Source organism: Myxocyprinus asiaticus, chromosome 30 (assembly GCF_019703515.2).
Source record: "Myxocyprinus asiaticus isolate MX2 ecotype Aquarium Trade chromosome 30, UBuf_Myxa_2, whole genome shotgun sequence".
Taxonomy (NCBI): Eukaryota; Metazoa; Chordata; class Actinopteri; order Cypriniformes; family Catostomidae; genus Myxocyprinus; species Myxocyprinus asiaticus.
In genome coordinates, this window is record NC_059373.1 from 14,756,884 (window position 1) to 14,769,130 (window position 12,247).

At 37.7% G+C, this 12,247-nt stretch overlaps 2 protein-coding genes across 4 annotated transcripts; one reads left to right on the forward strand and one right to left on the reverse strand.

Annotated features, from left to right (window-relative positions):
- The first annotated feature begins 54 nt into the window (after positions 1–54).
- Positions 55–5,272, forward strand: LOC127421185 (ribosome biogenesis protein C1orf109 homolog). 3 transcript variants are annotated; one of them, XM_051664013.1, is made up of 4 exons: positions 55–562; positions 632–811; positions 1,032–1,150; positions 3,942–5,272. In XM_051664013.1, exons 1-4 carry the CDS (start codon positions 294–296, stop codon positions 3,980–3,982), a joined length of 609 nt encoding a protein of 202 aa, XP_051519973.1. In that variant the 5' UTR covers positions 55–293; the 3' UTR covers positions 3,983–5,272. The 3 variants fall into 3 exon arrangements, with proteins under 3 accessions (XP_051519973.1, XP_051519972.1, XP_051519971.1); XM_051664012.1 differs by lacking the exon at positions 3,942–5,272 and adding an exon at positions 1,802–2,184; XM_051664011.1 differs by lacking the exon at positions 3,942–5,272 and adding an exon at positions 1,465–1,730.
- A 1,322-nt stretch (positions 5,273–6,594) lies between these two features.
- On the reverse strand, positions 6,595–7,278 carry LOC127421434 (claudin-4-like). The gene has a single exon (XM_051664477.1). It carries the CDS (start codon positions 7,276–7,278, stop codon positions 6,595–6,597), a length of 684 nt encoding a protein of 227 aa, XP_051520437.1.
- Between the last annotated feature and the right edge of the window lie 4,969 nt (positions 7,279–12,247).

Consider the following 12,247-nt stretch of genomic DNA (forward strand, 5'->3'; position numbering starts at 1 on the left):
GAAAGAAGCGGATTGGTGGATGATGTTGCAATTACCCGGAAGTATAGCGTCGCTGCCGCTATCACATGTGTATTTACATTGGCAACGGAACGATTTCATAACATCTTACTGACTTGTTTTTGCGTTTTGTTAGGAAAAAAAAAAATACAATTTAAGATTAAAATTGGGTGTGCATCATTAGAGTTATACCTTTATGTAGATATATTTCATAATTATATTGCGTGAAGGCGCTTTATAAAAGCGACGTACAGAGTTTTAATGTGGTTGTGAAGGATTAAAAAAAAATAAAAAAAATGTCTAATCCAGTTTTAGTGTCGTTGCATCAGCAACTCAAAACATGCTTTGAGGTTTTGAAAGTTAATAAAAACGTTTGGAAAAGTGTATTAGCCGAGTGTATACCTCTAATAAGCTCTCTCGGAAACCTCGCAGTGCAGCTGAAGGCACTGAAAAACGTTCAGCTTGCAAACACACCACTTGCCAAATTCCCTAGTTTACAAGAACGCCTTCATTTCAAACTGTCACTTGCTGTGGATTCAGTTCTGGGAAAACTAGCTGAGAAAACGTGAGTCCTATTGAATTATCATTGTTAATCACAAAAAAAAATCCACTATAACATTGTCTTTATTGGCAGGAATGCTCTTCAGACAGTGAGGGATGCCATCAGTCAACAGGTGTCTGCTGTCTTCCAGTTCTATGAGAAGAACACAGAGACTCTTGACATTGCTTGTTGTGTCTCCAGATCAGCCATCTGTCCCTCCATCGCAGACATGTTAGAATGGCTTCAAGATGCAGATTGCTACTACTCTCTCCAGTATCCTCTAATAATAATGGCCACTGTTGCAAAAGTATTTTTGTCACCAGATGAGTAATCATTGTGTACATCTAAGGGACAGCCTATCTTTGTATGTAAAGACTGTTATGGGCACAGTTTATGAATTTGTTCAAGTTTGGAGTACCGGTACCTATGTGTCTGATGTTGGTTTGGCCGTATCTCCAAACAACACATGTTTTTCTTTAGCTCTTATGATTAGATTACTGCAGAGAAGGAACCTTCTGCAGATGTTGAAGCCCACTGACCTTACATTAATGGAAACAGCACCAAAAAGATGGGAATCTCTACATTCATTCAACAGAGAGGAGAGAATTGCAGGTATTTCCATTGTATTCCATCCGTCCGTCCACCCATTCATCCATTCGTTAATGATGAGATATAATTTGTATAGTTTTTCTATAGCATTTTGTTGAAGCATCTCCAAAATAAATACATTTGTTTTTAATATTTTTTTAATTTTTGTGGTTAATTTATGCATCTGTTGATCATTAGTTTGCTACTTTGATTTTATCTTTTTTTTTTAAAATAAGTGTCACGCAGTAATGCTTGAAATTACAGGGTGAGACCTGCACTGATCTGTAACCATAGATATAGAAATTCAGATGCCTGTTTCTGCATTAATTGATTTATAGGTGAATTACGGACCAGGCCAATGGGGACAGTGCCCAGGGGCCCTGGGCTCCAAGGTCTCTTGGCCCGTCTACTTTGAAAACAAATATTTAATATAAGTTTGAATATGTAGGCCCCACAGCTTATACAAGGCCCCCTCAATTGGCCCCTGTGACTATCAGGGCCCTCAGTCGTCTTATAGAAACCTTTTGCCTTCCTGTTTCTAATTAAATTTTTTGAGCCACTCTTTAACCCTATAATGCCTTTTGTATCATATTTGATACATGACTTTCTAGAGCCTCTACATCATCAACATGATTAAAATTTAGCTGAGAAAAACTGTTTTATGCTGTGTACTAGGTGTCTACTGCCTCCTGGTGAAAGTTGACATGCTCTTCTGGAAGTAGAAGACCTAGTAATATATTTTCCAAAATGGCTACCTTCACACTGTGATGCCCTCGTCTTTTTGATGTGAAATCTTTGCTGATTTTGATAAAGTAAAATGAACAATAACAATTATATTTTTACTGATATTTCAAAATGAGTATTTATTGAATTGAAGCAACGTGCTCACTTAAAATTGCTTTATTTTATGGACAAATCGTGTTGAAAATGTGTGTATCAAATATGATACAATAGGTTTTTTAGGTATATCTCTCAATCATCATTCCATTCATGTCCACCACAATAAAAACGCTTTTAAAATACTGACATACAACGATCAGCCACAACATTAAAACCACCTGCCTAATATTATGTAGGTCCCCCTCGTGCCGCCAAAAACAGCACCAACCCACATCTCAGAATAGCAGTCTGAGATAATATTCTTCTCACCACAATTGTACAGAGCGATTATCTGAGTTACCGTAGACTTTGTCAGTTTGAACCAGTCTGGCCATTCTCTGTTGACCTCTCTCATCAAAAAGGCATTTCCATCCGCAGAACTGCCACTCTCTGGATGTTTTTTTGTTTTGTTTTTGACACCATTCTGAGTAAATTCTAGAGACTGTTGTTTGTGATAATCTCAGGAGATCAGCAGTTACAGAAATACTCAAACCAGCCCGTCTGGCACCAACAATCATGCGACAGTCCAAATCACTGAGATCACATTTTTTACCCATTCTGATGGTTGATGTGAACACTAACTGAAGATCCTGACCCATATCTGCATGATTTTATGCACTGCAGCCACACGATTGGCTGATTAGATAATCGCATGGATGATTGTTGCCAAAAACAAATAACATCCAGTTAGGGGTAGTTCTGCGAATAGAAACTCCTTGTTAATGAGAGAGGTCAACAGAGAATGGCCAGACTGGTTTGAACTGACAAAGTCTATGGTAACTCAGATAACCTCTCTGTACAATTGTAGTGAGAAGAATATAATCTCAGAATGCTATTCTGAGATACGGGTTGGTGCTGTTTTGGTGGCACGAGGGGGACCTACATGATATTAGGCAGGTGGTTTTAATGTTGTGGCTGATCGGTGTATAATTTTTAAAGATATATTTGAAGTGTGATTTATTTTACAAATGCAGCTTGCTCTGTCATTATTTAGATCTCTTGGTTTTTATACACATCTCATGGTTTATTATAATGTGATCTTATTATAAAAAAAGATTTTACAATTTAACATTTTTTCAAACATCAATATAGTGTTTGGTGTATAAAAACATGATCATTTATTTAAAAAAATCATATTGCATTTGAGGTGCTGAATTGTAATGTCATTTCTGTAGAGCAAGGAGAGGAAGTTGTTATGGGCAAACACTGAAACATTTGGCATCTCAGAAAAGCCCAGGGTGTCCTCTTAAGATACACAAACTATATACTATTCATTGCTATAACTGCATGTTTGCCCTGCATTACAAAAAATAACTTGGCTCTGGTGGTTGAGAAAAATAAGATTTTGATATTTAATTTTGTGTGGTACAAAAGTACTGATTTAATTAGATACGTAATGTTTGTTGAGACAAAATATAATGTTGGTTTGACAAAACCTTGTCTTAAAGTTTTAAATTGTTTTAAATAGAGTCATAACTGCCTGAACTCTTTGCCGAGTTTCACCAAACCTATGCATAGATGCTGTAAGAGCCTATTTTTTTAATTCTTCAATATTTAAAGTGTTTGATGTTAAAATATTTCATAATGTATTATTGCCCTTTTAAATATATGCATGTTTAAACATTTTGTTACATGCTTGTATTTTGTTTAGTTTTTATGTATGCATAATTTGTAGGGTTTACAAGTATTTACTTTGAGGTTACATTGACATGTATAACAAATGCTAAAATAGTACTGTCTCTTTAAGAACAGTGGCTGTTCAGCATGTTTCATGAAATCTCACTTTCAAAGCTGGACACATTGACCTACTAGCCATTTTTTTATAAAAAGAAATGTAATCCAAATTAAAGCTGACAGCTGTCAGCTCTGAGAACACTTGAAATACAAAATACTTTTGTTTTATGTTTTATATTTTCATAACTTTTGTTTTTTTTAGATGCACTGTGCCAAGTATCCTTCTTTATGGACCTTGAATGAATGTCAGCATTGTGATTATCAGGGAGCCATTGCTGTGCCATTGTGCCTGCTGCTGTTCTCAGCATGGCAACAAAGGATAAAAGGGTCACCAGACTTTAAAAGATGCCGAGTATTACCTAGATACACTCAACTCATGCAGTAAATCTTTTTGCATGGTAATGGAGGAATTCAGTCTCATCAATTATTTTTGTTGTGGGTGCTACCATATCAAGGACTGTATATCACAAAGCAGACGAGGAACTACCACCCCATTATGATCAACGGGGCCACAGTGGAGAGAGTGGACAGTTTCCGTTATCCTGGCATACACATCGCACACAATCTGTCATGGATCTGCCACATTAACACCATGGTGAAGAAGGCCCGTCAGTGTCTTTACCACCTCAGGCACTTAAAGGACTTTAAACTGCCCTCTATGGTGCTAAAAAAACTTTTACACCTGCACCATTGAGAGCATCCTGACAGGAAACATCACAGTCTGGTTTGGAAACTTTACAAAACAAGATAGACTGGCTCTACAAAGAGTGGTGCGATCAGCTGAGCGCATCACCCACATCAAACTCCCTGACCTGCAGTCCATCTACAACAAACGATGCTGGACCAAAGCCAGGAAGATCATGAAAGACCTCAGCCATCCTAATAATGGACTCTTCTCTTTGTTGCGGTCAGGGAAACGCTTCCACTCCCTGATGGCTAAAACAGAGAGAAAGAGATGGAGCTTCTTTCCACAGGACATCCATGTCCTGAACCAAGGACAACACCAGGACTAGGTTCACTATTCAACACCACACACTTGAAGCAATATACACTCTACATTATCATATTATTATATATCATTATTATACATCAACAACACACCTCTATAACATTAGCCTGTTGCAGGTCAACATACTGCACAATTGTACTTTACCTTGCACATGTACATATTGCCAGTCAAACTGTTGCTGCTACCACCTCTACATCTGTCATTATGCACTATTTCATACTTTGTACATACAGTATATTTCTTCTTTCTCCTATTTTATTGTATTTTGTTTTTTAATTGTGTTTTTTTACTTCTATTTCTATTCCTTATATATAATTTTATCGTAAACTGTAAAACTGTGGGGAGAAAAGTCTTCCAAGAATTTCACTACATGTCGTACTGTGTATGGTTATGTATGTGACCAATAAAACTTGAAATTGAAATCAGTGTCACTATAAGAGAGCGGCTCTGTAAATTACTTATAGACAATCTGTTTTGTTTATTGACTCGTGTTCTGTTTTAATAAATGTTATTAATGAAAGTTATTTAATGTATGTATGCTTTTAATTTTTTACCTTGAATTATTATTTCACTGTTGTTACTGAATAGTCCCATGATCACACTTTATTTTTCACCAAAGCTCACAGATTTGTTTTAATAAATGTTCAGAGCTCTGTTTTTAAATAAATAAATACAAAGAACATGCATTTTTCACAACAATCAAACTTAACACAATCACTGTGACATGTCAACTAAACACAGATGTCATTGTAAGCATAAAATAACTCTAAACCCACAGTCAGTGCTAATAGACTTAGACAAAACTCAAAATTGACTTGTGGTAAAAACTCATCTAAATGAGGTACTCAAAAATAGCACAGTGTAATTGAATTAACACTTCCTATGAAAGCATAACAGACAGAGGGACTGACAAACAAAGAATGAAAAAAAAAAATGTTTCTGAAACTCTGGACCCACAACAATACTACTATAGAACTATAGAATATTAAACAATATGCTCACTTTCTTGATACGTCTTTAATTAAAGGTGCACTCAGTCGTTTATTTCCACATTACAATTTTGACCCCTAATGAAATGAAAAATAATTGTAACAAATATGTTAAAAACATTCTACACTCATATGAGATGAAAACCCTGTAGTGGCCTGTGGCAGGTCACCCCCTCATGAGGGCCCCTACGTTGAGATCACATGACCAGTCAGTTATTCGACTAAATTAATTAATAAACAATTGAATAAATAAAAGATGGGATAGTTCACCCAATTATAAAAATTAAGTCATCTTTTACTCATCATCTTTTTGTTCCAAACCTGAATAACTGTTCTGTGGAACAAAAAAAAACAAAAAATGTTAGGCACATTATTAGCCTCAGTCACCATTCACTTCCATTGTATGTAAAAAGGTTAAATGAAAGTAAATGGTGACTGAGACTAGCATTCTGCCTAACATCTCCCTTTGTCTTCCTCAGTAGAAAATAATGACATTTTTTGGTTTAACTATCCCTTTAATATAGTGCTTTTCCAGTGCTCAGGTCACTTTTCCATATCTAAAAATAAAAGTACATCAAAGCAAAATAAGCAAACCAAACATTATAACAACAAAAACAATATACATATTTAAGACTCAACATAATAAAGGAGTCCGAGTCAACAGCATAGACAAAGAGTAATGGTATGGATCAACATGTGTGCAAACCACCAGTCCAAACAGAAAATCTACAAGTGGAAAAAAATCGAAACATATACAAAAAATTCTGAGTGCACAGTTAATTTCCTTCCAGTTTCTTGCAGATGTCTCCCTATTGGCCCAAGGTTTCATCATTAACATCTCCTTTTATTTCTTCTTATCACACATACTCCTTTAGAGGCAGACTGTTGGTGATTGGCTTGGGAAGATCAGGTGCAGAAGGCCTCAAGCTGGCAAAACTACGGCCTATATACCCCCTTCTGTAACCTCCTCTCTCCATGTGTGGGCAGGTACTGCTAAGCACTGCCCCGCTGATTATAAGGATCACCGCTGCTGCCCATCCCAGGTAAATGGCCTGACCCAGCTCCCGCTTGTGCTGTATGGGAACACTGGGGTTATAGAAGTCCTGCACCACAGTGTTTGCTGTCCAGGAAACTGGTACTAGGACGCACAGGCCCGTCAGAATGAAGAGCACCCCACCGGACAGCGCTATGCCAGCCTTGGCATGGCGATCGTCCCCGGCGCAGGTGGTGCACTTCATGCCACAGCAAGAGACGGTACAGGACAACCAGCCCAAGAAGATGGCAATGCACATCAGTGCCCGTGCCGCCTGGATATCAGGCGGCAGAGCCAGCATGGAGTCGTAGGTTTTACATTGCATGTGGCCGGTGGTCTGATAGATGCAATTCATCCAGATCCCCTGCCAAACAATCTCAGAGGTGAGGATATTGCTCCCAATGAAGGCCGTGACCTTCCATTGGGGCAGCGCAGTCACTGCTATAGCCATCACCCAGCCCGTCACAGCACAGGTGAAGCTGATCAACTGCATGCCAGTGTTCACCATTTCACCACCCTCTGAGTACCACGCCTCCTCGGGCCACAACCTCGAAGACACTTTTCCGATTGCAGATGGTCCAGTTATAGATAATTGTCTCCCCCTTTCCGTGCCCACAGACCAAAAACTCGTGGTCTTGGTCTCCTCTGAAACCTTTGTTCTAGAAACTTCCTTGTCAAACCTGTCAAGATTTTGTTTCAATTCCTCAAGGCAAAGTTTTGTTCACGCTCCTCACTGTCCCCTTTTGTCTCTCTGGCAGTCGTGCTCACTTTCACCTGGTCTTACTTTGAGTTCATGAATAATTCAAGACCCAGAGCAGTGCTGCCACTTGTCTCAGCTCATCCACATCATGGGTTTGACTGAACTTCTGAAGTACCACCATCACAGGCTACATCCAGAGGGCAGAAGTTGGTCTCTCACACACCCCTGTACTCTTCTCGGTAAAGAAAGATCTACTCTTATTGTTGGGACACGTGTCTCTTTTGCTGCCCAGTTTGGTGTTGCCTTACGCAAACAGATCACGCAATTTAAATTTGATACTCTCACATGGATGCAATGACTGTCAAAGATGGATTACCTCCAAGGACCAAAGAAATGTCAAACAGAACCCCAATTGGAGCAATGGACAACAGACGAATTGTCTGAATAAAGCAAACAAATCTCAGGCCTTCATAATTATCTTGCAGTTTTGCTTGAATGAAAATCCCATTGTTAAAAATGTTCTTCAGATTTGACCGCACTTAATATTTTCTGAAAGGTTGGAACTCATAAGTGTGAAGACGTGGTCCTCTTTCAGATTCTCTGTGTTGTTGAAGATGCTTTTATCTGCTGGAGGGTAATATCAAGAGCAGCCGAAACCCTAAAAGAGTGCTGTGCTTCAGGCCACTTGGGCAAAGACAAAAGCAATGTAATTTCCCCTCCCTGCAACAAAACCTTCACGGGTTGGTTGTCTGCTGTCAGAGCGATGATCGCCTATTGGGCAACCTGATAACACTTAGAGGTGTTTCAAGTGTACCAATCTTGTCCATCTTTAGAAACGGTGCCGACCAAAGCGACTCTCATCCTGAAAGGGAAGCAGTGAATGGCAGTGTATAGAGGGAGACAGAGCGAGACAGGAGAAGGGAGGGCGAAAGTGGTGTCTGTTGAAGGATCAATTAACACAAGACAATCAATGGGCCTTCAACAATGGGGCTTAAAAACATCCTGTTTTTAAACATCATCCACTTTTAAAGGGATGCTACGGGGGAAAAATTTTCACTTTTCTTTTGTGAGACATTCTTGAAAGAGAAATTGCTTTAAAAGAGAGGGCTTGTGAGAGTGTTTCACAAATAAGGATGGCTGGGATGACTAACAGAAATGTTTTTGCAACAATAAATTCAGTAAAAACTGCATCAGTGTGCCAATCAATTTGTTTTATTTTTGGTCTCAGTAAAAGTGGAATAAATGTGAATTTAAACAGCACTCAAGTTGTAAAGGGATAATTTACAAGGGTACAAATAATCTGTTAACGGCAATGCACGGTCACTTTACAAAGTGGTTAAAGATACAGTAAATAGATAGTGTTAAGTTCTTTTGGTCTGCCTTACTACATTTATGACAGAAAAAGAGGCATAAAAAGTATATTAAAATGTAATTATTGATAAAGAGTATAATTTGTAGAAAAGATGGGTGGCTTTATTTGAAATACAGTTGTTTTGCCATTTTGCTCTCTTCGATTGTTTTGTCCCGCTCCATAATGTGCAGACATGAGTGTCTATGTTGATGAATTAAATATTATGGCTACAAGATCTCTGGTTTAAGTTTCCTTTCTCTTGTGGCTGACTGTCCTTGGCAACCGTGGTCATGACAACAAGACAGGACACTGGAAACAAGAGGGGAGGGGTGGAAGCAACAGAAGGGGTACATAAAAGAGGGAGAGCAGACAGAAGTGTGATGGCCAATAGTACAGAGAAACTCAAGTGTGCTTTTTACAATAACAAAAGGATACAGCATTTAAATAAGACAGTTGTGTAATGCAGAAAAGAGAGAGTGAGAACTGTAAATTAACAAGTAATTTTTATCATCAACAGATATTCTCTATATGTGTGTATATACAGTACATACATACATATGGTCCTTTCATATTTAAATGAGCAAGTGCTATAAAATGAAAAAGAATGCAAAGGCAGACATTTTTTAGAGCACATTCAATACATTAAACTGAATTTTTGGGACATCAAAAGAAAATTTTGTTTTAGTTTCCATTTCTTAATGAGGTCTAAGCATAAAATGGACAGATTATCTTCATTTGCTCAATAGTTGATCTTGATTGTTGGAAAAGGAAAATCATAAAACAAATTTAAATCTGGCTGGTGCTGCCTCTGAAAATTTAGGTTTTACCTTGTTGCACTTTGCATGTGTTGCCATCTAGTGGCTTTAGAGATCCCATGAAATAAAAATTGGAGGCTCTTTGAATCCATTTTTATGCAAGAGTCAGGGTCAGAAATGTAGGAGGGCTCAGGGCAAAAATGCCACCAAAAATGACCATGAAACTAAAATTGTGGAGGTAAAAATATCGCAATGATTATTATTTTTTTAAACATCTGACAGTATTCTATTATGGTCCATGTTATGGGATAAAATATGTATAGGTAAGAGATAATACATTCTCAGTCTTGAAAATATTTATTAATGAATCAATTACATTGAACTAATTGAAATAAACAGATGAAATGCCCTCATAAAAGCTAAAACAAAAATGCCCTTGAAACTCAAATCCAGGGGTCAAATATTGCCCCTTAAGAGTTCATTTCAGGCACTGGCCAGTTTACTCCTAAATGTTGACAAAATTAACCCAATACTACCTGAAACCAACTAGCAAGTTGCAAATCATGATTCATAGCTATGATGTAACCAAAGCCTCTTTGCAATAAATATATATACACACACACACACACACACACACACACACAGTTGTGCTCCTACCCTGGCTGAAATTGTGAAATTTTGGCATTGATTTTGAAAATATGACTGATCATGCAAAAAAAAAAAAAACTGTCTTTAAGTATAGTGATCATATGAAGCCATTTATTATCACATCGTTGTTTGGCTCCTTTTTAAATCATAATGATAACAGAAATCACCCAAATGGCCCTGATTAAAAGTTTACATACCCTTGAATGTTTGGCCTTGTTACAGACACACAAGGTGACACACACAGGTTTAAATGGCAATTAAAGGTTAATTTCCCACACCTGTGGCTTTTTAAATTGCAATTAGTGTCTGTGTATAAATAGCCAATGAGTTTGTTAGCTCTCACGTGGATGCACTGAGCAGGCTAGATACTAGAAACAACCACACCGTCTTTTTCCAGAGCAGCCTGTATTTCTCCTGAGATTACCTATGGGTTTTTCTTTGTATCCTGAACAATTCTTCTGGCAGTTGTGGCTGAAATCTTTCTTGGTCTACCTCACCTTGGTATCAAGAGATCCCTGAATTTTCCACTTCTTAATAAGTGATTGAACTGTACTGACTGGCATTTTCAAGGCTTTGGATATCTTTTTATATCCTTTTCCATCTTTATAAAGTTCCATTACCTTGTTACGCAGGTCTTTTGACAGTTCTTTTCTGCTCCCCATGGCTTAGTATCTAGCCTGCTCAGTGCATCCACGTGAGAGCTAACAAACTCATTGACTATTTATACCCAGACACTAATTGCAATTTAAAAAGCCACAGGTGTGGGAAATTAACCTTTAATTGCCATTCAAACCTGTGTGTGTCACCTTGTATGTCTGTAACAAGGCCAAACATGCAAGGGTATGTAAACTTTTGATCAGGGCCATATGGGTGATTTCTGTTAACATTACGATTTAAAAAGGAGCCAAACAACTATGTGATAATAAATGGCTTCATATGATCACTGTCCTTAAATAAAAGACACTTTTTTTTTTTTTTTTTTTGCATGATCAGTCATATTTTCAAAGTCAATGCCAAAATTTCACAATTTCTGCCAGGGTATGCAAACTTCTGAGCACAACTGTATGTATGTATGTACATATAGGCCTACACACACGTGCGCGCATGCGCAGATGGCCAAAAGTTTGTAATGATGTACAGATTTTGCTCTTATGGAAAGAAATTGGTACTTTAATTGTACATGAAACTGGTATTGAGCGGGTAGAGTTCAATGAAGCTGTCAGCTGAGGACATGTGAGGCGTCTATTTCTCAAACTAGAGACTCTGATGTACTTATCCTCTTGTTTAGTTGTACATCTGGCCTTCCACATCTCTTTCTTTCCTTATTAGAGCCAGTTGTCCTTTGTCTTTGAAGACTGGAGTGTACACCTTTGTATGAAATCTTCTGGGTTATTTTGGGGGCAATTTCAAGCATTGTATAGCCTTCATTCCTCAAAACAATGATTGACTGACGAGTTTCAATATTGACCTTAAGATATGCCAGTCTATTGCATACTGTGGCAACTCAAAAATAAACATAGTAACTACGTTTCCATCCAAGGATTTTGGGCGAAAAATTTTTTAGCACATCAAAATAAAGCTGATGGAAACGCAAATTTTCGCTAAAAGTTCACAAGTGTCGACATAATATTTTTCCGTTTAACTCTAACACATAAACTCTATGTCCATACATCAAATGTCGCGAAAAACTGGTTTGGAAACACTTTTTGTCGAAAATTGGTATTAAGGCAAAAATGTTTGTCACATGACAGAGTTTACACCAATCGTTAGCCTGTGTTAATCATGACGACATGGTATACATCCTTGAAAGCCAATTTATTGTACGTGGTTATGGATTGATTTTAACGGCATATAGATCTGATGCTGCAAACATGACAACACAATTTGCCAACACAAATATCTCGTATCATGCACATGGACAAGTGCACGGAGAACAAATGAATGGCCACTGTTTGTGATTAATTTAATAGTGGTAACATCCGTTTATTTATTGAAGTTGCTTTTCCACACCATTCAAAATAAT